Below are 26,909 nucleotides of genomic sequence, written 5' to 3' on the forward strand. Positions count from 1 at the left end.
TGCAAACTGAGGAGCGGGGGGAACAGGAGCTGCTATCTCTAATGTGATGGACAGCAAACACAGCAGGCTGCAGAGCACCGTAGCACGTTGCACCAAGGTAAATACATCATTAATTTTCTCATTGTCTCTATGATATAATAATATCAATAAGCTATTTACAGGACTTAAATACAAGCATTTCACATGCCCAGTTTTGAGGTCGCAGTTCAAAACATATCATTTCAGTGCATGGGAATCAAACCGAACTTATCAGGGTGACTTAGAAATCATATTTACAGCTGGAAATAAGGTCCAGGTTGTAAAAAAACTGAATTCTCCTTTAACTTGACACTTTTGGGAAATGGAGTCCCGCTGTGTAGGCTCAGATGTTCAAGTCAGACCTCTATGTTGATTTTAGCCAAGCGGTACTGGAGGGAGGTGGGGTTGCGTAGCAGCACCGTACCTCTGCGCTCCACAGGCTGGTTGAGGAGGGTGTTAAGGAGACCGGCGAGGCTGACAAAGCCCAGAGCCTCACCACAGCCAGCTGACAGAGAGAAGTCCCCCTGGGTCACCCAGCCTAGCGTCACCCGGGAGCAGTGAGAGCTGATGCTAGGCAGAGGATCGGGCCACAGTCCTAGGATGAGATCTGAGGAAGACGGGGAGGAGGATTTGAGGTCTTTAGCTGGAGTGAGGCTTGAAGTGGAGGTCTGACTGGCCGGGGTGATGGAGGTGGCAGAGATGGGATCAGAAGTTTTGGTTGGAATGAGGTTTGATTCTGAGGAGGAAGGGTTTGATCCTTTGCCCTTGGGCTTTACAGAAGAGGACGACGTAGGAGCTTTGTTGGAGGCCTTCCTGCGGCGTTTGAAGTGGTCTCTGTGGGGGGGCTCCAGCGGCCCACTGCAGTTGGGCAGCTTCAGGTCGTCCGGAGTCGGCACACACACGAGGGCGTGGAGCTCCGGTTTGCCCTTCGACAGCAGCGAGAGACGCACCCACACCAGACTCTTCCAGTGGGCCGAGAGAAGCGATGTCACAGATGACCTGTCAAGAGGCGGGACATCCCCTGCACGACGCAACCTCTGACCTTTTGAGGAAGTGGGTCTGCACCAACCGGAGAGCAGCCTCAGAGACTTTCTGTTCCTATGAAGCATAGAAACAACCAATCTAATTCATTTTTAAAATAAAAAACTTTGCATTTTTCATTGGCCCCATTACGTGGCCTGAGAGACTTTCTTTCTTGTTATGTAACATTTTGCAATACCTAATGCTGAAAATAAAAAGGTAGCCAATAGACAGTAAAATCAATCCAAGTTTTTGTTAATAAAGCGAGCCATTACTCAAAGCTACTGTGATGTTTTTATGAGGATAGATGCAACTCTTCCCCTCTACTAATCTCTGTGATGTATTACAGCAATTTAAGGCTGGATGTACTTTGGGTATTCTCATCAGGGACATTATGGTGCAAGGGAGGGCAACTGGAGCAGTGCCATGCATCAGGCCTGTCAAATGCTGCACTCGGGTCTCATAAAAAAGAAAAAAGAAAAGGCTAAGTGATGATTACTGCTCAAAGGCAAAAATCTGTGCACATTTCTAATCAAGGGACCTTTAAAAGTCAATTGCATTAATATTGTTAGAAGTTTGATTTAGGTGCATGGGAAATGTGTGAAGGGACCTTGGAGCAATCCGGCAGAGGGAGCACCTTTTAAGAAATGCACAAATTGATGATTTTCACAGTGACAGACGAGGGTTGAATCAAGAAGTCACAAACATAGAGTACCGCAGGAATGAGTCTGGAAAACACTTCCCGGTTCTTCACTGTTTCCGCCTATGGGATTTTTGAATGGGTTTTTGGCGCGATGCTTTAAAATGAGGTCTGTGGTTAACGCAAGCTCATTCAAACGCGAAGCTGTTTTCAGCAGGATAATCTTCACACATGAGGACCACTTTTATGAGTTTTGAAGCTTTTACGTGCCATTAAAAGGGCAACTAGCCAGCAAACGGCTGAATGAGACTACACTGTCGACGGGGATATTATACGTCATCACGCCAAAGGGCGAACACGGAAATTCTCTTTCCCTCGCCTGCCTCGCCGTTCAGTCACACAGCTATTGCCCACTCGCTCTTTCAAACTAGATTTATTAGTAAAACACACGCGCTATATCAGTGCACAGCAGCGCACACACTGACACACACAAACTCCTGTCATCATACTGTCAAAACCTAACCTCACATCAGCAGGCTCTCTCGGAGAGAGACCTTAACACTCAGTCCCGCCCAGCCACCCCATTAGCCAATAGCATTTTAGAGAAAAGTGATGTACCTCTAGACTGACCAATCAGAAGCAGTTAAAGACTAGCAATACTAGCAAGTTAGTTTGTCACACATGTGGAGCTGTTTGACAGTGTTACCAAACTATAAAGTGACAGGTCAATATTCTTAACGTATGCCCAGATTTAACCCGGGGCTACAATTAATTGCGTCGGGAGATCATTTACAGGAGTGTCGTGTAGATTTTAATTTGCAGGTTTTTGATGAATAATAGTTGCCAGTTGGTTTATAATTATGTTTAATAAACTTATTTATTTCATTTGTGTGTGTGTCTCTAAGTGATTGCTAACTAATTGGGTGCATGTTCCCCGTCCCACACATCGACGTATACAATTATTTTTCATATTTATATATCTCAATGGTCCCACACACTGCTCTCTATCAGCTCACAGTAACAACACTCGAACACTAAAGGTTGAATTTGGCTGTGGTGACGTGACGTGGAAGACTACACTGTGTGTAGTTCTGGAATAGCTTAGCATGAGCTTTTTACTTCTAGGGCTCGCCATTTACGCTTCAAAATTCATGAAAGTGGTCCTCATGTGTGAAGATTATCCTGCTGAACACAGGTCCGCGTTTGAATAACTTTGCGTTAACCACAGACCTTATTTGAAGCATCGCGCCAAAAACCCATTCAAAAATCCCATAGGCAGAAACAGTGAAGAACCCGGAAGTCCGGGACTTCCGCATTGCGGCATCCCTGCGGTACTCTATAGCATAAATGTGAAAAAAAAGGTACCTCAGCACAGTGAAGCTGCTCTGTGGCATCATTGTTATGGTGACATCCCAATGTGATGTCACTTCCTCCGCCGTCAGTGTGTTGATCTTTATGGTGGTTTGGGTCTGGTCATGTCCTCTTCCCTCCTCTCCTCCATTCCTAGTGATAAGCTCCCACTCCTCGGCCAGCTGTTGCCACAGGCAACGGAATGGCGTCAGACAGCCATGTTTTATATAATTGGTCCTTTTGGCAGGAGGACGCCTAGAGAGGAGGTCAGAGGGTCAAATCCTTGTCCAACCGTCATGTAATAAATCATGACTGCTGAACAATGGGAAATGGAGAATGAGCAGTACGCAACCTTATTACCATCTCATCTGCATGGTGGCAAAGATCTTCATTAAATTAACTGGGGCCAAAGCTGTGGAGTGCTCTCCATGAAAAACCCCTAATCCACTGACAGTCTTACAGCTCCTGCTGTGAGCTATATCGCAGTAAAAAGTCCAAGCAGACGACTGTGCAGTCATATTTCTGAGAAACTTGGAATAAAAACAATTGGGTTATTCTGGCAAACCCAGCCATGAAGTTTACACTTGAATAAAGCATCCCCTGAATATGAATATGAAGTTTGCCAATGGTTTGTTTAAAGTGTAGTGTTAGAAACAGGTCCAACAGTAAGATGGGACAATATTTTGAGCAGGACTTGAAGAGACTGTTTTGTTTTCCATCAGCAAGTCAAGATTCCATATGGCATACGACTACTGAAATTTAGTAGTCATCGACTAGTCACGCAAGAGATATATATATATATATACACACACACACACATATATATATACTGTATACCAAATAATGATAAATTCTTCGAATCTCAAAAACAGCCAGTAAAGGGTTAACTAATGTAGGCGGGACCAAGCTGGGGTGAAGTGTCGTTGATTGGCTCTGAAAGGCTGTTTACAAATGAGCCACTAAACCCCAGCAACTTGTCTGAGCTGGAGATACTGACTGATTTCAGTAACAACACAGACGGAAGTCTTTCCTTCTCTAAATATCGTAAGTTCTGTTTATTTAACATGGCATAATGTATAAATTATTGTTCAAACTAATTTATGTTAAATGTATTTATATTGTTTATTCCTAAAACCACAGATGAACGATTAGTCGACTATAATGCAGTGTTGACTAGTGCAAGGGTTCCCAAACTTTTCAGCCCCCGACCCCCAAAATAAAGGTGCCAGAGGCTCACGACCCCCACTATCCCCGCAGAGGGTTGAAGCATAGAAACGTTTGTGCGTACATGAGAATTCTATAAACAAAACAAACAAAACGTATCGTTTATGGTTAAAATGTGCTCTTCTTAATAGTTTTTAAATTGTATTTCACACATTGTGTAGTTCACACATTCTTTAGGCCAATTTCATACATTATGAAAATCATCTCACGACCCACCCAGTGGTGTCCTGCAACCCCCCGGGGGGGCGTGATTTAGAATCGCACATAGGTTACGCAAAAACCACGCCCTGTGCCCGCCTACGCAGCAGTCAAGCGCCGGGATTGGCCAGGCGCTCATGCTCATGTTGGGCTCCGTTACAGGGACACATTCCTGTGAGAAGCAACAACACCAAGCGAGGCTGCAACGAGGATATTAAAATCCTACATCGCACCAAAGCATACAATGTATTTTAATGTTATTTGACTTTCTGACCACCCGCCTCAGTGCTTATTATGAGGCCAGAATCGAATAACAGATGCTGCTGGCCATTGGGAAGGCTAACCCTTTACTTTTGGTTTTATTTATTGTGTATGATTCAACTTTTTATCTATGATTTTATATTATTGCATGTTTTTGTAGATTGTTGGGACTTCACTGGGCCTGAATTTTACAATGTTTTGAAATAGGCCTAAATGTTTAAAAATCGATTGTGTGTTAAAAGCTTGTGTTACGTTTTCATGGCGTTAATACACTAATAATTAATTTCAATGTCCGCTATGAAGAGCAATTCAATTGGTTCATGAAATCGCTAGGCTGTGTGCCCAGCGATTTGTGGTGTGGGAGATTCCAGCTGTCAAAAGAAGACAAAAGACAATCCCGGCGCTTGGCTGCTGCGTAGGCGGGCACAGGGCGTGGTTTTTGCGTAACCTATGTACGATTCAAAATCATGCCCCGGGGGGTCCCGACCCCCACTTTGGGAACCACTGGACTAGTGGTTTTGTCGACTAGTCTGTGAAACCCCTACATACCAGTCACATGATCAAATAATCTAACATGACATGCAAACACTCAGGACTGCAGTGGATGGCCGCACAGTCAACAGTCCTTGACATAGTCAAATATATTTCTAATATCTTAAATAATGTGAGGAGCTCTTTTACATTCACATCCAACATGACACTTTGGAGGCTCTGAGCTAGTTGTGGCCTCCTGTTCAGAGTTAGGCTGACCTTTTGAACTTGTCCAGGAGTTCTGTCTCCTGCTCCTCCTGGAACTGTACACCTGCAGGGCAGTCTGGGTAATCGTGGGGGAAGTGGGGAGCTCCTTTGTTCTGGGAGTGTTTCAGACTCATCTTCAGACCACCGATACGAACACCTCTGTAGACCTGGCAGAGGGAGATGTCAGGCACAGAGGGGTAAACATGAGCATCAAACAGGGGCGCCGTATATATATGAAAAATTAGGACGATTCCAAGGGCCCTTGACTGACAGGGGCCCTAAAAAAATTAACACTAGGGATTTTTTTGCAGTACTAAATTATTAACCTATCATCATGAATGTAATATTTTATTCACAATGTACTAATAAAAATAGATTATTCATTTTTGTTTAGCTCTGCCCTTTTGGGCTTCGCTATTGGATGGATATCCTTGCATGAGCGATAGACTGAAGACTTTTCATATTTGGCGCCATTAGCTACTGACCCACCCACGGGTGTTGTTCAATCACGTCCGCATTGCACCTTCAGGTCCACATAGTTAGGACGGCACTGCGTATATAAGCAGCGTTCACCTTCATATCACCTCCCATTATTTTCACGATTCTGCGAAGACAAGACTTTTAGAAACTACGCTTCAGGATGAACCAGCAAGAAGATGAGTGGCGCGGTGTAGCCGGCGGTGGGTTCCCACTCTGCGGCGTCCGCCCGATTTCGATCCACTGTCTCGGGCATTGCTACATGGGGCTCGCGCTTCCCGGGCAAGACTGTCCTCACTGTAGGGTGCTCCCCTACGAGGATCTCTGCCGGCGAGTAGACTCCACACCCACTACGGCTACAATGAATGATGATGATGATGATGGCTCCTCCTTGGCTTCTGCCTCCCCCCGAGCTCCCCCTTCCACATCAGGAAGCCTGGCACTCGGCGAGGTTTTGCCATTTCCACGATGGCGGCTAATCTGAATAAGATTATGCTCCCACCGGCAGCCCACGGTCCCCGGCTGAAGTCTGCTTACCGGCGATTTCTATGCTGTGCCCACGGTCAAAAACCCACCACTCTGGCCCCAGCATCAGTGAGCTCAAACAGCTCAAAGAATCTGTCTACGCGGAGCCCAACATGCAGAAGACTCGTTGGGCTGACATCATGAGAGTGGCAGGCGAGACAGATCACTGCTTTCCACCGGTGCCTGCACTCGAGCCCAGCCTGGCCGCCATCCTCCCCCCCAGGGCTGTCTTCTTCGGGCACCGCTTCTTCTGCGCTGGTGTTCGACGAGGGTACTGGCGTTCCCCTCGAGGTGGCTACCAACGTGGGCAAGATGATGACGGCAGTCCTGCAACTGGCTCAGGCTTCCACCGTCAACTCCTCCCATGTTATGGTCTGGTCTCGGGCCTTCCCACAGAATCCCTCCAGCTGTCCGCAAAACACTGTTGGACGGCCCCATTACCCCATCAGGGTTATTTGGGCCAAAACTCCAAGATGCGGTGTCCACTTTTCAGGCAACCGGGGGAAAACAGCCCTCTGCGAGGCCTCAGGGAAAGAGCCGTCATTCTCCGGCGCCGGCCCCAACTAACCGGCCCGCCCACGAGAACGCCCCTCGGCCTGCCCTCCGGCCGCTCCGAGGCAGTTTGACTTCATGGGAAGGAAAATAATTCACTTTTTGTATTTTTTCTGTACTTTTTTATTTTTACTGTACTTACTGTACACTGGCATTTGAGGGGTTAAAATTCTAATAGGTATGAAATGTTGGTATGAGGTATTAGGAATGAAGTTACCAATGAATTATAAACAATAAAAAATTAAAACATTAAAATTAATATTCATAAATTAATACATTATAAATGTTAAAGTGTAACTTACCCCCAAAACACTTTTTTCCGCTTTTAACCAATATATATGACTTTGGGGGTGTTGTGTGAAGAATTCTGGTCAAAATTTCCACATTTGAGACCAAACTGTTACCATTGTACCATTTGTATCATTTTCAGCAGCATAAGTTCCCCCTATGGGTTCAAACCTGCTTTTATTTGTCCCCTGAAATGAATGGGAGATTTGGTACATCGTGACGTCACGTTGGTATTTGCGCGTGCCCCACTCATGTGCAAAATAGTTTTTTTCCCCCCATGTGATTATTACTGTAGTTCACGCGGCGCAAGCCCTTGAAGAGCAATGCATCCATGGGTAATCGCCTACTGTGGCTAATATTAGCCACTAGTTAGTTATGTTACATGGCAGTAAAACGCCACTGAATGACCAAATTGATATAACTTTTAACCATTTCGATAACACTGTTTCCATACGGATCACCAGCGTTAGTTTGTTGTCGGCTGTATTTATCATTTATCGTTCTCTATCTCTGATACACTGAAAATACTGGGAGGCGGGCCATAGCGTCTCTGTCGATAATTTGATTTGACAGTTCTGGGCACTGGCGTTGGCCAATCCTGGCGTGTTCCACCCCAAATCGATTGTGTTCTGGCGCAAAGCGAGTGGGTTTCAGGACGAAACAGTCTCGAGCCATTTACGTTATGTTTAGAGCAGCGCAGTAAATACAATATTCCTGGAATGCAAGTTTAACTAAACAGTTACATGTCCTCTGCCTTCTACATCAAATTAAGACATTAAGGTTTGTTTTATTTTGTATGTTACATACTTATTGGCCAAGTTATGTTAGTTTATGGGGGAGGAATTCTGCCAGCTAAAGAAGGGAGTATAGGCGGCCATCTTGCCTGCAGAGTTCTCAAATCAAGTAGAATACCGTTTTGCAAGAAATCTGGGGGGGGTCAGTACCCCTTTAAGGTCCATCAGATGGACCAGTGATAAAGTGGTAAAAATTCATGATCAGGGTACAAGGGTTAAGCTATTCAGATCGATTGAATCAATCTTAATATAACTATTACAATTTGTTGCATGTCTTGTAGGGCCCTGACTATAGAATCTCTTATTATTTATTATTCTGTTTTATTTTTTCATGATCATTTTCAGTTTTAATGTGGAGTATTGATAATGAGCACTATCTGAAACCTGGGTTTAGGCTGTTGAGCTGAATGTGTTACACAGATCAAAAAAAGAAGAAAAAGAAAAAATTCAACAAAAAAGGCATTCGCTGCTCTCGGGTAACAGTGTGGCAGCTTTATTCCTGTTTACAGTCATTTACACAATGTGTTAAGATTTACCAATGTGGTTACTGACAAAAAAAAGGTAACGCTTAAAATTTATTTTGCGTCGGCAAAAGAGCCGGTGTAAAATTTTTGGTGTACCTAAATTAAAAAGTAAGGTGCACCAAGGTAAAAAGTTAGTCTGGTGCCCTGCTAAAAACAGACAAATCATCGCCACCGCAAGCGCAAGCTGGATCAGCGTGAGACATGTTCGAAAAACAATTTCAATGTTGTTATCATTAACATTTAGTTCTTGAATAAATAAATGTTGTTCTGTTCAAAATAAATGTTCTCAAAAACAATTTCTTGCAGTTTTTGAAATTGCCTTGACATGTTATCTAGGAAAACACCCCAAAAGGCCCATTTTCATATTTTTCACATGCTGTTTCATTTTTAAATCTCAATGAATTTTCCCAAATCATTGTATGTGTCAGAACAAAATGCAACCCCAGCCAGATTGACATGTTGAGATTAAATTTTTGCATTACAATTTGATGCACCCTAGCCCACGTCTTTCCTTTTATCGATGCCTCTCTTATTTTAAATATGCTGGTGTATGCTATGTTTGTTTTCACCTGATTATGATCTTTTAGAATGTCTCCCGCTGCTTAGCCTATCCACCTTATTTCTAGCTGCCATGATTTCTTACGTGAAATATGGGTGCTTCTTCCGGTGTCCTCACAAAAAATGCTCCAGGTAGCGCTTTTTCCATGCAAAAATGCAAACGTTATGTGTGAACAGCCCTATACACAGCAGATTACCCCTGCTCCGTCATTACCATAGTAATCACACAGACCCCCCCCCCCCGCGCGCGCGAGTACCCGATAGAGCTGTCGAAAATAATCGATTCAGAGATGCATCGCGATGCTTAATAGGACGATTCTGAATCGATTAACAAATATCAAAAATCGATTATTAAAAAAAAAAAAAAAAAAAAAAAAAATTTAATAATCAAATAAAATAGAATGTACTAAGTACATGCAGTTGTTTATTTTAATTATGGATCATAATACAATGCAATTCCAAATGCACTTTTATTTTAAAAGTAGCCACACAGTGAGAAAAAAGAAAGTGAGAAAAAATAAATCATGTATTGCGGAAAAAGTGATGCCTCGATTTAAGATGCATCGTGATGCATCGAGATGCATCGGAGATGCATCGAGATGCATCGTATAATCGAATCGAATCGAATCGTTGACTTGTATAATCGAATCGTATCGAATCGTGAGATCAGTGAAGATGCACAGCTCTAGTACCCGAGTACTCGTTCATAATAGAAGGAGAGTACTCGAGTGTTTAAATTGCTTAAAATGCCCATCCCTACTGCTGATGCTAATCAAACCGAAGTTGTCAGGGTGACTTAAACGTCATATTTAAAGCTGGAAATAAGGTCCAGGGTGTAAAAAAAATGGAATTCTACTTTAATCTTCAGACTGGTTTGGAGATTTTGCTTGGTGTTCAGTGTGATGTATACTGGGCCATATATACCAGGCCACATCTCTAACTGCATTCAGCTTGGTGTTCAGTGTGATGTATACTGGGCCATATATACCAGGCCACATCTCTAACTGCATTCAGACCAGGGGCGAATTCGCAAATTTGAGCGGCGAGATTACATACAAAGTCAATGCAAATGCGCAAGCACACCCTGGGCAGCGTGAACGAAGTGAAATTTCACAGCGTGAAATGATGCGAAATTCACCTCATTTGCTCGAGTTTAAATATTGCAACTTTGGCAAATAATTTGTGCGGTCAATCTCAAGCAACGTGTTTTTCGTCCCCGGTCAGTCAAATTTATTATTGCTGTCCATAAGAGCAAATATCACAATTTAGGAAATGATTATGGCTACACCACTATATGAGATGAGAAGATATGATCAAGTTCACTTTCCATACATTTCCAGTCAAGCAGAGAAATCCTGAAAGATAGTCCCTTAAACATCACCAGACAACAATCTGTCCCTGCTACCTACCAGAGGGACCCAGAAGGCCATGCCCCAGCCCTTGGGGAGCAGCAGGTCCCATCCAGCGCCCCAGGAGCTCATCTCCTGTCCCACTTGCTTCCCAGGCTGGTGAACCAGCAGGAGGGGCACTCGACCCTGCAGAGGAGTGGGGCTCAGCCTGGAGCCTGGCACCAGGACCTCGCTCCTCATGCGGTTCAACTCCTGTAGAGGAGATGGCATCTAAGAACCACTGTGCTTTCAGACATACATGGGTACAGATTAGGATTAGACCAATAGGGTTGTCAATATTGGCCTTTTATCAAAAAGTGGATATCGGTGTGTCTGTGTCATCCACCAATTAAATTATGATGGTTCACCTCGCTGAGTGACCACAGCTACATAAAAACAGTCCATAAAAGTTGCAGTGAAATGTTATTTTCCTTGCACACTTTATTTATTTGTTTGTTCAGTAACAGTTTGTTGGTGAATTACTTCTTTATTTAAAGCACAACTGTATCCAAGAGATTCCTGTCCTGCCCAGTCTTCAAAAAACCCAAATACAAAAATATATACAGTACACGGAGAGTGAAAAACTAGAGGTACGATTATTTATGATGTGCGACATCTGGTAGTAACTTCATGATGAGGTACCTACCTGCTCTGATATCTTGTTGTGGGTGACATTGTCACGGACAGACTGCTCCCACAGGAAACTTTGACAACAGTGTTCTGGCACCCCGCGCAACACCAGCTCCTTCCTCTTCTCCTCATCCACCTCTGGAAAGAGACACACAGCACACATGGCACGCTCCTGTATCACTAGCCTCTGTGTCAGGCTTCAGCCACTAAGAAGTAAGAGTGGAGTGAGGAGGAAGACTTAATAGCTTAGATTTATATAGCGCCTTTCAAGGAACCCAAGGCGCTTCACAGAGCACAAAAAGATGATGAACACACAGAGATGACAACAAAGAACAACAAAGAACAGAAAAGACTAGTTGTGGAAGGCTGTGTTGAACAGGTGGGTTTTGAGTAGAGTTTTGAAGGAAGCCAGTGATGGGGCATTGCGGATATCGGCTGGGAGAGAGTTCCAAAGGGACTGTGTGTACAATGCTGCTTGAAGAGGAGGAGAGGAGAATTTACTGTAATTTTTTGTGTGATTTAAAGCTTACCTGACACCATCAGAATTGTCAGTAAAGCCTAGCAGTGATGTAGTGATAAATAAGGTGGGTATAATAAAGCTGGGTACACTGTGGTAATGATCACTCTAAAGCTACACATTTGCACCAATATAATTATAATATATAAAATAAAATAAAAAAATAAGCATTTTTGTTCCCTTAAAAAAGGACCCCGTTGTCATATACCTTACTACAGTTTGATAATATTTACTATAGCCTAGAAAGGCGGGTAAACGTGAGTTATTCAGTGTCTTGTGAACTAGATGTCACCAATTCCTTCTCTGCATGTGTTGTAATCCCAATTATAACACAAATTATAAACGTAATTCAACCTGAGCCTTATTTTCCTAGGTTTTGCTATAATGCCAATTTATTCTGATCGAATTACTTACGAAACGCAAGGAAAATCCACTGTAGTTTGTTTATGGTTGATTTTAAATTTATAAACACAAATTATTTTGGATGCGAGTGTTCCAACATGCTAAACACAAACGCTTTTAAGTTGAAGTAGCGAAATCTTTTTTCTTCTTCTTTTTCCAATATCACCAGGACACTTTGGAAACCTGGCAACCAGCCAAGTAAATAAGTGTAAGTGTGTGCAATGGTAAGTTTCAAATGGACTATTATAAATGAAATGTGATAATTGTTCGATCACAGCTTTTTAACACATTCACTGCCAGCCATTTGTTTTTACTGTAGGTAGCTTCTGCCAAGCCGTTTTTTGAGGATTCTGGCTCATTTTACAAGAGCCGAGGATAATTTTCTGCTTGGACTTTGTGAACACGAAGTTCACAAAAGTACTAATAGAATGTGTGCTTTCTCTGTCTAAAAGAGTTAGTTTGTAGAGTTAGTAGTTATGTAGATATTAGCCGTTGAGTACAGCATGGTTTCAGCGTCTGAGACAGGAAGCTGAGATAATCGCAGTTTTGTGAAATTCAATCAAACAGGCAGAACAGTCACTTTAACCATTTATTTTTGGCATCAGTGAGAGATCAGACATCTGAACAATATAGTTCTGAACACCCTCTCCTTTAAACTCCTCCCTCCGTGGGCGTGTCTGGTGGCGTTTGTCACAAGCCAGTTTCTCCTGCCTGTCTGAGCAGTGAGCAGCCTCCCTCTCTGGCGGCCCCTCGTCGGCGAGTGTGGCGAGTGTGGACTGTGGATGGGACTCAATCGTTTCTTGGATTTTCGGTTGAGAGCTTTGATGAAGCTTTGTGCGATTCTAGGCTTTATGCTGCCCACCCAGTCTATTTTTGGAACCCCCCACCGTTGTGCGCCTGTGTGCAGCAGCGTGAAAGCGTTTTCGCCTACAGTATGAGAATGAGGCTCGTTCGTTTCTGGGTTTTCGGAATGCGTGCGATTCTGGCCTTTCTGCGGGTGTTTCAAAGTGTGTTTCACCCATAATCTATTATTCAAATTTGCAATCCCCCACGCCAGCACCGCTCTCCGCTCTCGGTGTGCTGCTGCTGGCGCGGCCGCTCTCGGGCGAGTCTGGTGACTGATGACTGTAAAATCGCCAAGCCATTTCCTTGAGAATGGCTTGCTCCCGCGGCTGTTTTTGGTTGGCTTTCTCTCTGTCGGGAGAGCACTGTCGCCACTTAGTTGGTTGGTAAAATAGATTATACACATTCAATACTTCCAATATTTTTATAGGAGACGTGGGGGACATTGATCCACGTAGCACCGTCAAAAAAAAAATTTTTTTTTTTTTGACGAGTCAACTCGTCATTGGCAGTGAACGGTTGGATTGTGTTTGACGAGTCAACTCGTCATTGGCAGTGAACGTGTTAAAGATGTGTCACTGCAGTGTGGGTGTTATTGTGCTGAAAGGGCATTTTAATCAGTTTTTGGGTTTGTTAGATAAGTTAAGTTATCCTTTATTTATCCCCATGGGGAAATTCATCCTGACTGAGTTTCCCTTTGCCCCACCGGATTGTATTGTATTGGAAAGCAACACTCCCCCTCATAATCAGCAGTGTTGTCTGACACTGAAGGCGTGTTTTGAGTACAGGGTCCTGCCAGGATTCGAACCTGGGACATCTGCATGGCCAGGCAGAGGCTCCCAAGGAGCACAGAACCAGATGAGTACTCATTCAAACAGCCTCAGCACCTGAAACAACACACTGATTCTGTGTTCAAACTAAAACACTTTTGTTTTCTTATTTAATGGCCAGGTTTCTCCAGACATATCAAGTACTGCATGTTAACTTAGCTAGGTTTTCACACTAGATGACTGCACATCAGTCATCTAGTGAGGGGGAGAGCAGAGAACGAAACTTTGGGAAACATTGAAAATATTATATGAAAAGATTAGCCTGATATTCAGACTTCATCGTCAACTCATAAACTCATTTCCTCTTCTGGTCTGAGATTGCGGTCACTTCAGAGCATTTCTATGAGGCAGCGGGCTTCGGTCTTCTCTAACCAATCACTAGAGACCAAGGCTCTTCCCGAGGCAACCGACTGGCACAGCAGGGCAAGCTAACGTAGCTAGCTAATGCTAGCCAGCATCTCCACATTAAGCAGCTAAAGTCGGCTGACTTTGTACTTTTCGTTTTAACGAACATCTTATCGTACACTGCAGTAACTAATAAGACGTCCGTTAAAACGAAAAGTACCAAGTCGGCGCGGCAGGTTGTGTGTTAAACTGCTGCTTCAGACAATCTGCTTTGGCCACAGCTGTGTCTGTTTCTGTTGTGCATGACTGACAACCACGTTAGCCAATCAGCGCCCGTGATTGGATTTTCAACCGGGGGAAATATTGTTTGCACATGGCGATGCCAGACCAAGAAGAGCCAAATCCACAACTGTGGAGTGGGCGTAGCTTCGAAGGTCTGGAGCCAGGCTATGAAAAGATAATTGTTGTGTGAGAAACTTCTGAGAAGACCATTTATGATTTTTCCTTTAGTTTATATCTGCCCACTGTCTGCTAGGTCAGATGTTACCTTGTGCCTGCTTCACATTGGACAATGCTTTGCCCATCTTTTTTGGTAGAGTCAGCCTGGGATCATCTACTGTCAGACCCAGCACTGTGCCTGAGGCTACCTCTCCTGTGGAATAGATGCCTGGAGAGAAGACACAGGCATGTTAGATAGACAAACAGGTACTGTACATGCATTAGAGCTGCCGAAAATAATCGATTCAGAGATGCATCGCGATGCTTAATAGGACGATTCTGAATCGATTAACAAATATCAAAAATCGATTATTTAATTTTTTTATTTTTTTTATAATCAAATAAAATAGAATGTAAGTACATGCAGTTGTTTATTTTAATTATGGATCATAATACAATGCAATTCCAAATGCACATTTATTTTAAAAGTAGCCACACAGTGAGAAAAAAGAAAGTGAGAAAAAATAAATCATGTATTGCGGAAAAAGTGATGCATCGATTTAAGATGCATCGCGATGCATCGAGATGCATCGTATAATCGAATCGAATCGAATCGTAGACTTGTATAATCGAATCGTATCGAATCGTGAGATCAGTGAAGATGCACAGCTCTAACATGCATACAGGAAAAAAGATTATCATAATTATTTTACGATAATGCTTTGATTCAAGCTGAGGAATAAAGAATAAGCAACCAACCTTTCAGTATGTGAAAAGCATCAGCCTGTTGTCTATGGAGGCTCATCTTGCTCTCATCTTTGCAGTGTTCAGGCCACCAAAGGCAGGATGGCTGGGATTTGCTCATTGCCTAATATCAGACAGAAAACAGTGTCAGTGTTAGATATTAAGATATTTCAGTCACACAGAAAACAGTCTGTCAGTGTTAGATATTAAGATATTTCAGTCACACAGAAAACAGTCCGTCAGTGTTAGACATTAAAATACGGTAATTCAGTGGCTCTGTGCTTTCCATGTTGATAACAGCATAATTCTTACATCACAGTCTGTGGCGGCTTCCAACGTTTCTGTCAGAACAGAATGGGACTGTGGTCCAATCAGACGATAGCGTACAATCTCCATCGTGAGATCACTGCAAAGAACCAGGAATGAAATACACAACTTGTAAATAAAGGTTTTTAGTGCAATATATGCAATGGAAAGTATTAACTCAGGCCAAGCTGGCTCAGTTGGCATCCAAAACAATTTCAGACACTTGACTAACGTTATAACTATTCCAGTTGAGCTGGACTTCCAGGTAACAGGGGTGGTGGGAGATCTGGTTCCATCACCCAGGATCTTCTTGGCTGGAGGTCCATCGGCATCCTTACAGCTACGCTTCCTCTTGGTCCCGGGCGTCTGCTTGGCCTCAGGGGGGTTTTCAGCCTTTAGTTCTGACTCTACAGAGGGAACGAGCTCTGCAGGCGTGACCACCGGAGCAACTGTTGGGAGAACAGCCTCACAACACTGGCACACACTTTGCAACTCACAGAGAAGGTCCTGGAAGAAGCACACCGTTTCTGGAGTTACGAGTACTGCTGACCTTGTGTTCCTAATGATTACCAATATCAATTGTGATAACTTGAAAATATTTTAAAAATTCAATCTTCTCCCCCCAAATTAATTTTACAATCAATTTCTGGATAGTAAAGCAGAATACTACATTTTCAATTTCAGTTGCTTTAAAAACATGTTGTACCTGTTTGAGAGTGGGATGAGCCCAGATCCACAGCTGTCTGTGGGCTGAGGCCTGTGGGCGGGGTCTCCAGAGGAAAGTGACAGGGCCCAGGGGCTGAGTGGGGTACTGTCCTGCTCTGTACACCACCACACTGCCCTGCCTTCGCCCTGCCAAGGACAGTGCTGCAGCAAATGTAGGACCTGGAAACACAACGAATCAGAGGGAGAAAATAGTTCTAAAATAGTAAAATACTGGTCCAGCATTTTTGAGGGGATAGTGAAGAAAGACGTATCCCGAGTATCTGTGGTGGGATTAGGCCATTTTCTCACCCGCCTCCTTGCTGGTCAGCTGTGACAGAGAAGCTAGTAGCTTGTCTTCCTCCCCCTGTAGCTCTATGCAGCAGTAGTATGAAAGGTCCTGTATGGAGATATTTCAATATTAGATGCCTTAAATTACAATCCTAATGTGATAAAGTAAATGTAATAATGTTGACAGAAGATTTAACAGCTGAACTGGGGGTCTCCCTCTGTGAATGTACTATTCAGGATGACAAGTAACCTTCAACTTAATATGCCAGATGCCTCTGTCAGACATAACATGTTTTGTCTTTTTGTCTGCTTCTAACTAGTTCCGATGTCAGCACATTCTGTACGTCCTTGAGAGAGCCTTAAAGGCTAGTTCAAATCTCTCCTTCTTTGAAGAATTGTAATGAAGCCTGCTGCTGAATGCATCTCTTCCTCTCATGAGACTCTGGCACGCAAGTGTCCAGGTGTTATGCCGAGTTTTGCACCCCCGCCCGGCCGGCGCGCAACGCATCACCACCTCACGGGAGCATATTGTAATGATTTATACAGAAACTTAACTGTTTAAAAATGATATAATTGTCTGGGTAGACGTGACCTCGCTGTTTTCCAAGTTAAAACACATGCCGCAGGTGCAAATTAGAGCCGTGCCAAGATATCTGCGGCCCAAAATGCCAGCGCAAACTGGATTTGGGGGGTCTTAAACACCAGAATTATTCACAGGTGTGGCCAGGCAATTGCCTGGGCATTACATCAATCAAACCAATCAGATTCCCGTCTCGCAATCACTGTGTTTGCACGAGGCATGCAATATGGTGTAATTCTCTCCATGCGTAATTTAGATATATATATTTATATACCTATATCTCACAATAACAGCACATCATATACCTGTTAAAAACATCTGTGAATTGATGCAATTTGTTTGCAGTTCTTTTGTTGACTGGGAAATAGAAACATGTTTGCAGTGGGGAAACGGCGGAGACAAAAGAAAATATGGAAGGATTTAGAGTGGACTCACTCGTGCCGAGGACAGCGCGAGATGGAGAGAGCTTGTTGACAGATCGTCTGTGGTGCCAACGACCCTCCGGGTTATGGGATAGGTGAAAGTGAATAGCCTATTGCAAGTAGGCTACAATGTAGATTGTCCAACAAGTTTTCTCAATTAATTTCCCTCTTTGCGATGTGATAAAAGTTTCTCAGTGAGTTATAGTTGATTGCCTCACTGAATTATCTGCTAATACCCAATTTTAGCAGCAGAATTTGATGTCCTTGCGTGGCACATCCGTGCATAATGACATATCCAAAAGGAATTACTCTGCACTGCACAGAGATTATGGTGTGGTCAAGCGCAGCGGGGTATTTTAGCGTGTAAGAGGTGCTTTTCAAAGCTCGTAGCTCAAAGTAATTGCGCACATGCTGACGATGGGTGAATGCCATCTATCCCCCCATTTTTGTGCCGAAACGCCTGGTTTGGCATGTGGCACGCCTATGTCCAGTAGAATTATAACAGGCAGGCTCTTGTGCACGCCCCCAATTTGCATTGCACGCATCGTTAAACCAGCGCAAACGCTAAATTACCGCTTTTGCGACGATAGGGCCCTCTGACTTTAATAAATATATATTCAAGCAATACAAACCTCTGACTCAAGAACTTTTCTTCAACAACTGTATGTTACTTACATATCCCATCTACAACTTTCTGAATGTTTTTACACGATTGAATGTTTCATGAATCACACTCTCTTTCTGTATGATCCCATCCTGTACCTGCAGCAGGCAGTGGCTGCTCATGGCCCTGTAACAGGTGCGGTAGCATTTAAAGGTGGGTCTGTCCCCGAGGCAGTAGCCCCACTTTTTCAGCATGTGGAAACGCTTGGCGTGCCAAATGTGTGTCTCAAGCCACATGTTCTTCCTCTGGCGCCGGTTGAACTCCAGCAGCAGATTGCCATGGCGGCGGCGAGCCTTACGGCTCTTGCTCTTGGCCTGTTCCTTCTTCTTCTGGCCGGCCTCGAGGTGCTTATCCCGCTGGAGGAGGAGGCGGACAAGACAAATGTCACTGGGGGTGTCATGGGAAATAATATAAAATAGGAAGGTAGAGACCATCGGTGAAAGAGGCATCTGAGAGAAAAGGTGTGTGACGAGTGTGTACTCATTCATGCATGCGTCCTGATGTTTACCATCCTGTTGGCGACATCCCTCAGCCTGCAGGGCAGCCTCTTGGTGTTGTGGCTCATGGCCCTCCTCCTCATGTGTTTGGGCATGGCTCCGAACACATGGCAGCTGCCCGTGATCTTGGTGGCGGCATGCAGCATGGTTCTCACCTCCGCTGCCCTGGCCTTGGCAAATGCTACGCCTGGTTCGGGTCAGGTGGGGAAGGGAGGTAGTGGGACTGAATTTTAATAGTCTAATCTGACAGTGACACTGCATTTGTCTCTGATAAACAATTTGATAATGGGTTGCTTCCACTCATGCCTTATTGCTGATCATCAATTGAATTACACTAATTGTTTACTAGAAGGTTGAAACATATATCCCAAGCTATCATGTTTTCTTATTGGGCAATCACACACAGGAAGTATTGCATTCATTTATGTAATCAATCAATACAAAAGTTATTAAACTACAGTGATTTATCTCTGCATTATGTATTAGTAAGAGTGTGCCTTTACCAGTGATGTACTTTGGCATCTCCTTGGCATAGCCCCCACCATCTTTCTGGTGTCCACGGACCCATCCACCCTGACGGGGAGGGTTCCTCTGCTTCGGTGTAGATGGACTGTCCTCACTGCGACCTTTAGGAAGAGAATTACTTTGTCATCCAGATTATCATTTTAACAATGGGTTGTAGGGAAACCAGACAACTAGGTCTGCAACTTTTCCCCCCCAATATTTTATTTTAGATTTTTCTGAACAATACAGGAACAGGACACATGGAGAAAAAAGAAAAAAAAAAGATATATATATATATATATACCGTATATATATATATATATATATATATATATATATATATATATATATATATATATATATATATAACATTCAACACTACAACGTGGTGCTACCAGCCGCCCAAGGCACCTATTTGTTTATAAACGATATTGTGCAAGGGATCCCACGCAAGGGGTCCATGAGAAACCAGCCAGGCGAGTCACCCATCACCCCTAACCTCATCAAGGTAGGCCAGAAACGGGTCCCAAATAGCCACAATTGAAACGAAGGTGAATAGGGGGACTTCCATTCCTTCAGAATGAGTTTCTTGGCAACAGTTGTCCCCTGTGTCAGAGACTGTTGCACAGCTCTAGGGAAGTTCAGAGAGGACTCTGAGCAGCCGAAGATGGCGAGTTCTGCCTCCGGCTGAAGGGTTATTTTGTAGGCCTTAGAGTACCAATCAAATATTTTGGCCCAGAATCCCGTTAGTGAAGTGCAACTATGTCTGCAACTAATGATTATTTTTTCATTATTGATTAATCTGTCAATATCTTGTCTCGATTAATCGATTAGTTGTTTGGTCTATAAAATGTCAGATAATGGTGAAAAATTTTGTTCAGTGCTTCCCAAAGCCCAAGATGACGTCCTCAAATGTCTTGTTTTGTCCACAACCCAAAGACATTCAGTTTACTGTCATAGAGAGGAGTAAACGAACCAATAAATATTCACATTTAACAAGCTGGAATCAGAGAATTTTTACTTTTTTTCTTTAAAATTTACTCAAAACGATGATCAAAATAGTTGTCCTGTTTCTGTCGATCGACTTGATCGTTGCAGCTCTACAGTAGGGATCGACTGATTATCCGCATGGCCGATTATTGACGTTGATATTCAGCATTTTGCCGATTATCTGTATCGGCATTTTCATTGGCCGTTTGCCGATATAATAATTTTATTAAAAAATGCGTTACTTTGGCTCTGATGCAGCTCCAGCAGCCTCTGTGTCAGTTCTGTGCTGCTGAAGTAATGTCCCACCCACAACGCTATCTGATTGGTTACACATTGAGTAATAGCCTATCAGAGTGCTTCTCAGATGAAATCCTCCCTGCCTTCTTTCAGTAGCTCTCGGCTGCATGTGTGCCTCAGTGTGCTTGTGTCGGAGCTAGGGATGTTCATTTTGAAAAATTTCCAAAATCGATAATCGGTGAGAATTAACGATCAATTATCGATTATCGATTTTATTAATACTTCAGAAAATTTTCAATATTTTCAATTTTTTTTTTTTTTTACAAAATGAATGCCTATGGCAGAAAATACGAAAGACAACGTGTTCTCCTCAATGAACTCTTTATTTCAATGTGTCTCCTCTCCAACACTGCTGTCCCCGGCGCATGCCGGTGTGAATTTCCCATGTTTAAAACAGTTTTGTTGGCACAAAGGCCCGTGCCCAGCCAGAAAACTAGAGACTATATGAAGCTCCACCTCACGTTAGTCGGCTGTGCAATGGAGTGGGGCGAGGAGTAACGAATTCCACCCAAACCTAGTCCAAAAAAAAAAAATTTTTTTTTTTTTTTTTTTTTAAATAATTAAAAAATCGATCCAAATGCCACAGCATCGATTCCAATCCTTAACGATCGATTATCGATTTTCGATAATTGATGAACATCCCTAGTCGGAGCGAGTGGACTGGACAGACTGGAGCGGTGGGCAGATAGGCTATTGCTAGCAGGGCACTAGTTTAATTACGTCTTCTTCAGTAGCATAGCTCCACATGGCAAGGGTTGTCGCAAAGCAAACCGTAGCATCCACAAAATACATTTCCCCAGGCATTTCTAGAGTGGAGCTGTTCTCTGTCTGTCTGGGTTAATTTGTGGTGAGAACGTGATCCGACACAACTTCAACAGTGCGCATTTTCGGATACACCAGTAGCTGTAATCAGCTGCGCTGAGCGTAATGGCCTGAAGAGTGAGCATTTTTATCGTTTAAAAAAAACATCTTCATTCTTCAGATCCTGTTTTGGCGACTTGTGTGTTTGCATGGATAAACTTTGGGGGATTTTCGGGGGATCATCACATCAGCAGTTTGAACTCGACCAACTAATTACCTCTGGTCTCCATTAAATAAATGAAAACAAGTCATGGTAATCAGAGCCAGCCTTCTTTGTGATAAGATTCAGACAATCAGACTGATTGCATGTCTGTCTTCCTCGCAATGTCCGTAGGCTATTAAATTATTTATTCATATTTTATTCATGACAGGACAGGTGTTCATATGCGTAAGCCTCTGAAATCTCTGTGATAGTAATAGCAGAAGTTGTGAGGGTCTTTGATCTTCTATCTCCAAATTCCAGATAGATAGCCTAAATAAATACATACATGAATAAATAAATAAACTTTATCCCTCTCTCTCTCTCGATCCCCCCCTCTTTCTTTCTCTCTCTCTCCTCGCATGGCGCATGCCCGACATAGCCTACAATGTAACAAAATGCATTCTTATAATCATATAAAATCTCTGGGAATTATGTTTTCCATCCCGGGAGGCTATTAGCCTAGTTTGTGTTAACACAAACGAACCAAGGTACTGTAATGATCCACACTCTGACCGTGATCACGGAAGAAGGAGGCGTAGATCGACTTGCAATCTGTGCATTTATTTCAGTACCAGGTCACTGTTATGGCTTTGACCTACAGCCACTAAATCATGGAGCAATTCCCACCCTCTCTTTTCCGTTAGCTTGTTCGTTCTAAACATCAGCACAACGTTCCAGACAGACAAAATGGCTTCCCCCTGCTCTACCAATCCCCGGCGAGAGAACATCCACATGTGACTCAGTGTCCTCTTCACGTGCCTCACGCCCGTCTATAGCGCGTTCAAGTGCCGTAGGAAATAGCAACTGTCTTTTATTTTTATACTACACCGCTTGCACAACTTCCCAGTGGAAGTTTAGTGTGCATGTCAGTCAGGGACTACACTGTATGTTCTGTATGTTTTTTCTGTCTGTTGTATGTATCGTGTCAAAACCTCTATGTACTTGCAATATGTGGCTGTGTATGGCACTATCTATGCCCAAGACAATTTTCCCCTCGGGGACAATAAAGTTCATCTCATCTCATCTCATCTCAACTATAACACCCCTGTAACTATACCCGTCGTCAAGATAATCCCATGTTTACCCTAAACCCCACATTGCTACAGTACTACAAATGCAACAATTGTAGGCTATCAATTACCGTAAATTCCGGACTATAAGACGCACCGGTCTATAAGCCGCACCTTCAAAGGTGACTATTTTTTTCTTCTATAAGCCGCACCGGTCTATAAGCCGCGGGTGTTTTGATGTTTAATTACCATATGTAAGGCTTCGTGCACAGAGGGGATTGTCGGGAAAGAGATGGCTGTTTGGGGAAGCTCCCATTTATTAACATTTCAACAAAACAAAAGTCAGGTCACTAATCCCCAGACAAAATCACACATTGTGGTATTTTTTGTTTTTTTTACAGTGCACACAGTGTCCGCGGTGTGGTGAAAAGAGGGCAAGAGAGGAAATTAAAACAGAAGTGGATTTATAGTTAGAAAGAGTGCTAAAGAAGAGAGAATTCCGTTTTTTATTTTTTTATTTTAGTTACTCACAGTACTATTGACCAGTCCAACTCAAAAGATATTCGGCAGTTTCACTTTGAGCTCTTGTTCCGCCGCTGGGCACACAGTGTCCGCGGTGTGGTGAAAAGAGGGCAAGAGAGGAAATTAAAACAGAAGTGGATTTATAGTTAGAAAGAGTGCTAAAGATAGTCCGGTCTGGTTATGACGAGTCTCGCTGGGTACAGTACGCCAAAGCGATATCCATTGACTCGATGATGCTGTTGTATGTTGCGCGTTTCTGTTGCACCAACGCGGAGAGGTCCTGCCGGACGAAAAAGCGCGTACCCTCCCAGGTGAGGGGCTTCTTCCCCGCAGCCTGGAGGATGAGTTGACGGTCGGGCCAGCGGAGTAGGCAGATGAAGATGGCCCTCGGTGGCAGGCCGGGGTCTGGACGTGGCCGAGGCGCCCGGTGTGCCCTGTCCACCTCTGGTGGTTTCTCGCCTTCCTTCAGGTCCAGGATGTAACACAGGATTTTGCCACGAAAGCGTCCATGTCACCAATCTCAGCTCCTCTTTTACATTGATCAGGCGAATGTTATTTCTTTTACTCCTGCTGATTAAGTCATCAACCTGCGTGTGCAGGGTTTCGATTTTGCATTTTATCCATTTTCGGACTCACTGTGTTGTTTTTGTCCTCCAGTGCGCGGATGCGCTTTTCCGCATTATAAACTCTGTTCACGGTTGCCTTAGTTTCTTTAGTGAGTGAGTGGATGGACTTCTGCACGTTTTCAAACTTGTTTTCAAGCTGCTCAAAACCTCTGAGCGATGTCGGACTTAATCGATAGTGTTTCACGGAGTAAAAGTTTAGCCCAAGCGTGTATCTCCAGCCTCCAGCAGGTGAGTCATTTCCTCATTCATGGCGTGATTGCTTCGTCTTTTTCTTTCTGCTTACCTGTGTTGTGTTATGTTATGTTATGTTATGTTGTTAAAAGAGGGCAAGAGAGGAAATTAAAACAGAAGTGGATTTATAGTTAGAAAGAGTGCTAAAAAAGAGAGATTTTTTTTTTTTTTTGGAAAAAATCCATAGATAAGACGCACCGTTATATAAGCCACAGGGGGCAAAAAAGGCCAAAAAACGGGAAAAAAGCCGCGGCTTATAGTCCGGAATTTACGGTAAGCCTCTAAATCGGAACAAAGCAAATGACCCAGAGTTGGGAATACACCCTTCTCTCCACGGCTGTCTTGATAATGTTCCCAAGTCTCCACTACATTGAGCATACACATGGAAATGGTGATTACCGATATCGGCCCTGAAAAAAGCATATCGGTCAACCCCTACTCTACAGACAACAAAAACAGTCCTATGTAAAGCACCACATGTTCCAGAAGAACTAGTACCATACGTTCTGCTAATTGACTGAAGGGAATCATTGCAATCATCATTGCATTTCTGTGATACTTGAGCTGTTTTGTTGCAGTACAATGAGTATGTGTGTTTTTAGGATAATTTACCATGGGAATTTTGGCTTTCCTGTGGTATTTGGGGGTATTCTTCCCTCCTAAATTAATACCTGTGTGGTATGATTTTTTTTCATATTTTGGGTAATTTTAGCCTTCAGCTTTACACCCTTCTGATAAATGTAATAAAATCATGCAATATGGGGCCAGACTCCAGAGGAAAGAGACAGGGAAAACGGACACTGACAAAGGGCAGGCTGCACAGGCTGAAATGTGCTGATCCCTCTGAAACACTGAATGCAGAGAGAGGGGAGAGAGGCCATTTAAAGGAATACAAGGTATACATCAGATCGGCAATTAGGCCCCGCCCCCTTTTAGGGAGAAAACACAAGCCTCTCCCCGTTCACTTCAATGTATAATAGCACTACCAAAACAATTATAGAAAAATAACAATCTCGTTTATTAACACGTTCACTGCCGTGGACGAGTTAACTCGTCAAACAGAAACCAACGGTTGACTGCCGTGGACGAGTTAACTCGTCAAAAAAAAAAAATGTTTTTTTGACGGTGGGACGTGGATCAAAGCCCCCTACATCTCCTATAAAAATATGGGAGCCACCAAAAATAGACTCTGGGTGCAACACACTTTGAAACACGCAGCAGAAAGCCCAGAATCGCACGCAGCTTCATCCCAGCTCACAACCGAAACCCCAGAAACGAGCGAGCCCGATCCAGACTCGCCCGACGAGCGGCCGCCAGGCAGCACAGACAGGCAGCAGAGACTCGCCTGTGACACAAGCTGCAGAGCCACCAGAGACACACCCACGGAGGGAGGAGTTTGCAGGAGAGGGGGGTGGGGGGGTGCTGTTATATTGGAGGAAATTATCGCACGCAGCTTCATCCCAGCTCACAACCGAAACCCCAGAAACGAGCGAGCCTGATCCAGACTCGCCCGACGAGCGGCCACCAGGCAGCACAGACAGGCAGCAGAGACTCGCCTGTGACACACGCTGCAGAGCCACCAGAGACACACCCACAGAGGGAGGAGTTTGCAGGAGAGGGGGTGGGGGTGCTGTTATATTGGAGGAAATTACTGTTCAGAACTATTGTTTAGATGTCTGATGTCTCACTGATGCCAAAAATAAATGGTTCAAGTGACTGTTCTGCCTGTTCTATCGAATTTCACAAAAATGCATTCATCTCAGCTTTCCTTCTCAGACGCTGAAACCATGCTGTATTCAACTGCTAATGCCTACATAACAGAACATGATAAAAACTAACTCTTTTAGACAGAGAAAGCACACATTCTATTAGTTCTTTTGAGATATTTTGTGTTCACAAAGTCCTAGCAGAAAATAATCCTCGGCTCTTGAAAGATGAGCCAGAATCCTCAAAAAAAACCTTGGCAGAAGCTACCTACTGTATTGGATAAACTGTTGGCAGTGAATGTGTTAATGACCCCAAAACACCATGACATGACAATATATTATGCGCAAGATACACCGGAAATATTACTTTGACCCATCTAAAATCATGTGACTCATGTCACATATTTACATTACAGCCCTGAGCCAAGTAGCCTACAACGACGCTGGGCTCCACTACAACAGCATTTAATGTCGGAAGACTAAATTAGCAACAGGCGGACACCGGAACTAGGTCAGAGACGTGTCATGAGTTACATGATTTTAGATAAAGTAAGGAAAGTAATATTTCCAATGTATCTTGTGCATTGTGTGGCCGGCCGAGTTGTAATATATTGTCATGTCATGGTGTTTTGGGGTCATTGATAAACGAGATTGTTATTTTTCTATAATTTTTTGGGGTAGTGCTATTTTACATTGAGGTCAACGGGGAGAGGCTTGTGTTTTCCCCCTAAAAGGGGGGCAGAAACATATGCCGCCAGCAGCCGCCTACAACATGACGTATTGCCGATCTGGTGTATGGGGACAGATGGAGAACAAGAGAAACCGATGCAGATAAATAATAGACCAAAACAGATAAACAAGAAAGCAGTGTACTGTACCGGAGACCGGGGTGTCTCCATTCTGTGGGCTGCTCTTCTCAATGAGGGGAGAAGACGAATACTGTACACTCGTCGGCTGATTTCTCAGCTTCTTCTCCCGCATCTTATGTTTAGCTGCAGACATTTTCTGAGGGAGGAGAAAATAAACATATTTTAACTTCCACCTGCCATGCTCGCTGAATGTTTTACTGCAGTGGTTCACAAAGTGAGGTCAGGAGAGAGGAGACCCTCAGGGGTCCTTGAGGGGGTTCCAGGGGGTCCTCAGCAAAAGGAAGCTAATTTATTTTCATCCATGCACCTGGCCGAGCTGGCCATG

General features: G+C 43.7%; 1 protein-coding gene across 1 annotated transcript; it reads right to left on the reverse strand.

The window, feature by feature from the left end:
- Nucleotides 1-7: 7 nt before the first annotated feature.
- pop1 (POP1 homolog, ribonuclease P/MRP subunit) lies at nucleotides 8-26,717 on the reverse strand (the record flags this gene model as incomplete). The annotated part of the gene is made up of 15 exons (XM_083644105.1): nucleotides 8-1,116; nucleotides 3,044-3,283; nucleotides 5,462-5,616; nucleotides 10,577-10,768; nucleotides 11,202-11,323; nucleotides 14,670-14,789; nucleotides 15,320-15,428; nucleotides 15,617-15,710; nucleotides 15,843-16,117; nucleotides 16,317-16,495; nucleotides 16,625-16,712; nucleotides 18,368-18,625; nucleotides 18,778-18,953; nucleotides 19,270-19,376; nucleotides 26,650-26,717. 15 exons carry the CDS (start codon nucleotides 26,715-26,717, stop codon nucleotides 375-377), a joined length of 2,925 nt encoding a protein of 974 aa, XP_083500231.1. The 3' UTR covers nucleotides 8-374.
- Between the last annotated feature and the right edge of the window lie 192 nt (nucleotides 26,718-26,909).

Source organism: Poromitra crassiceps (genome assembly GCF_964638095.1).
Source record: "Poromitra crassiceps genome assembly, chromosome: 1".
NCBI classification, from domain to species: domain Eukaryota; kingdom Metazoa; phylum Chordata; class Actinopteri; order Beryciformes; family Melamphaidae; genus Poromitra; species Poromitra crassiceps.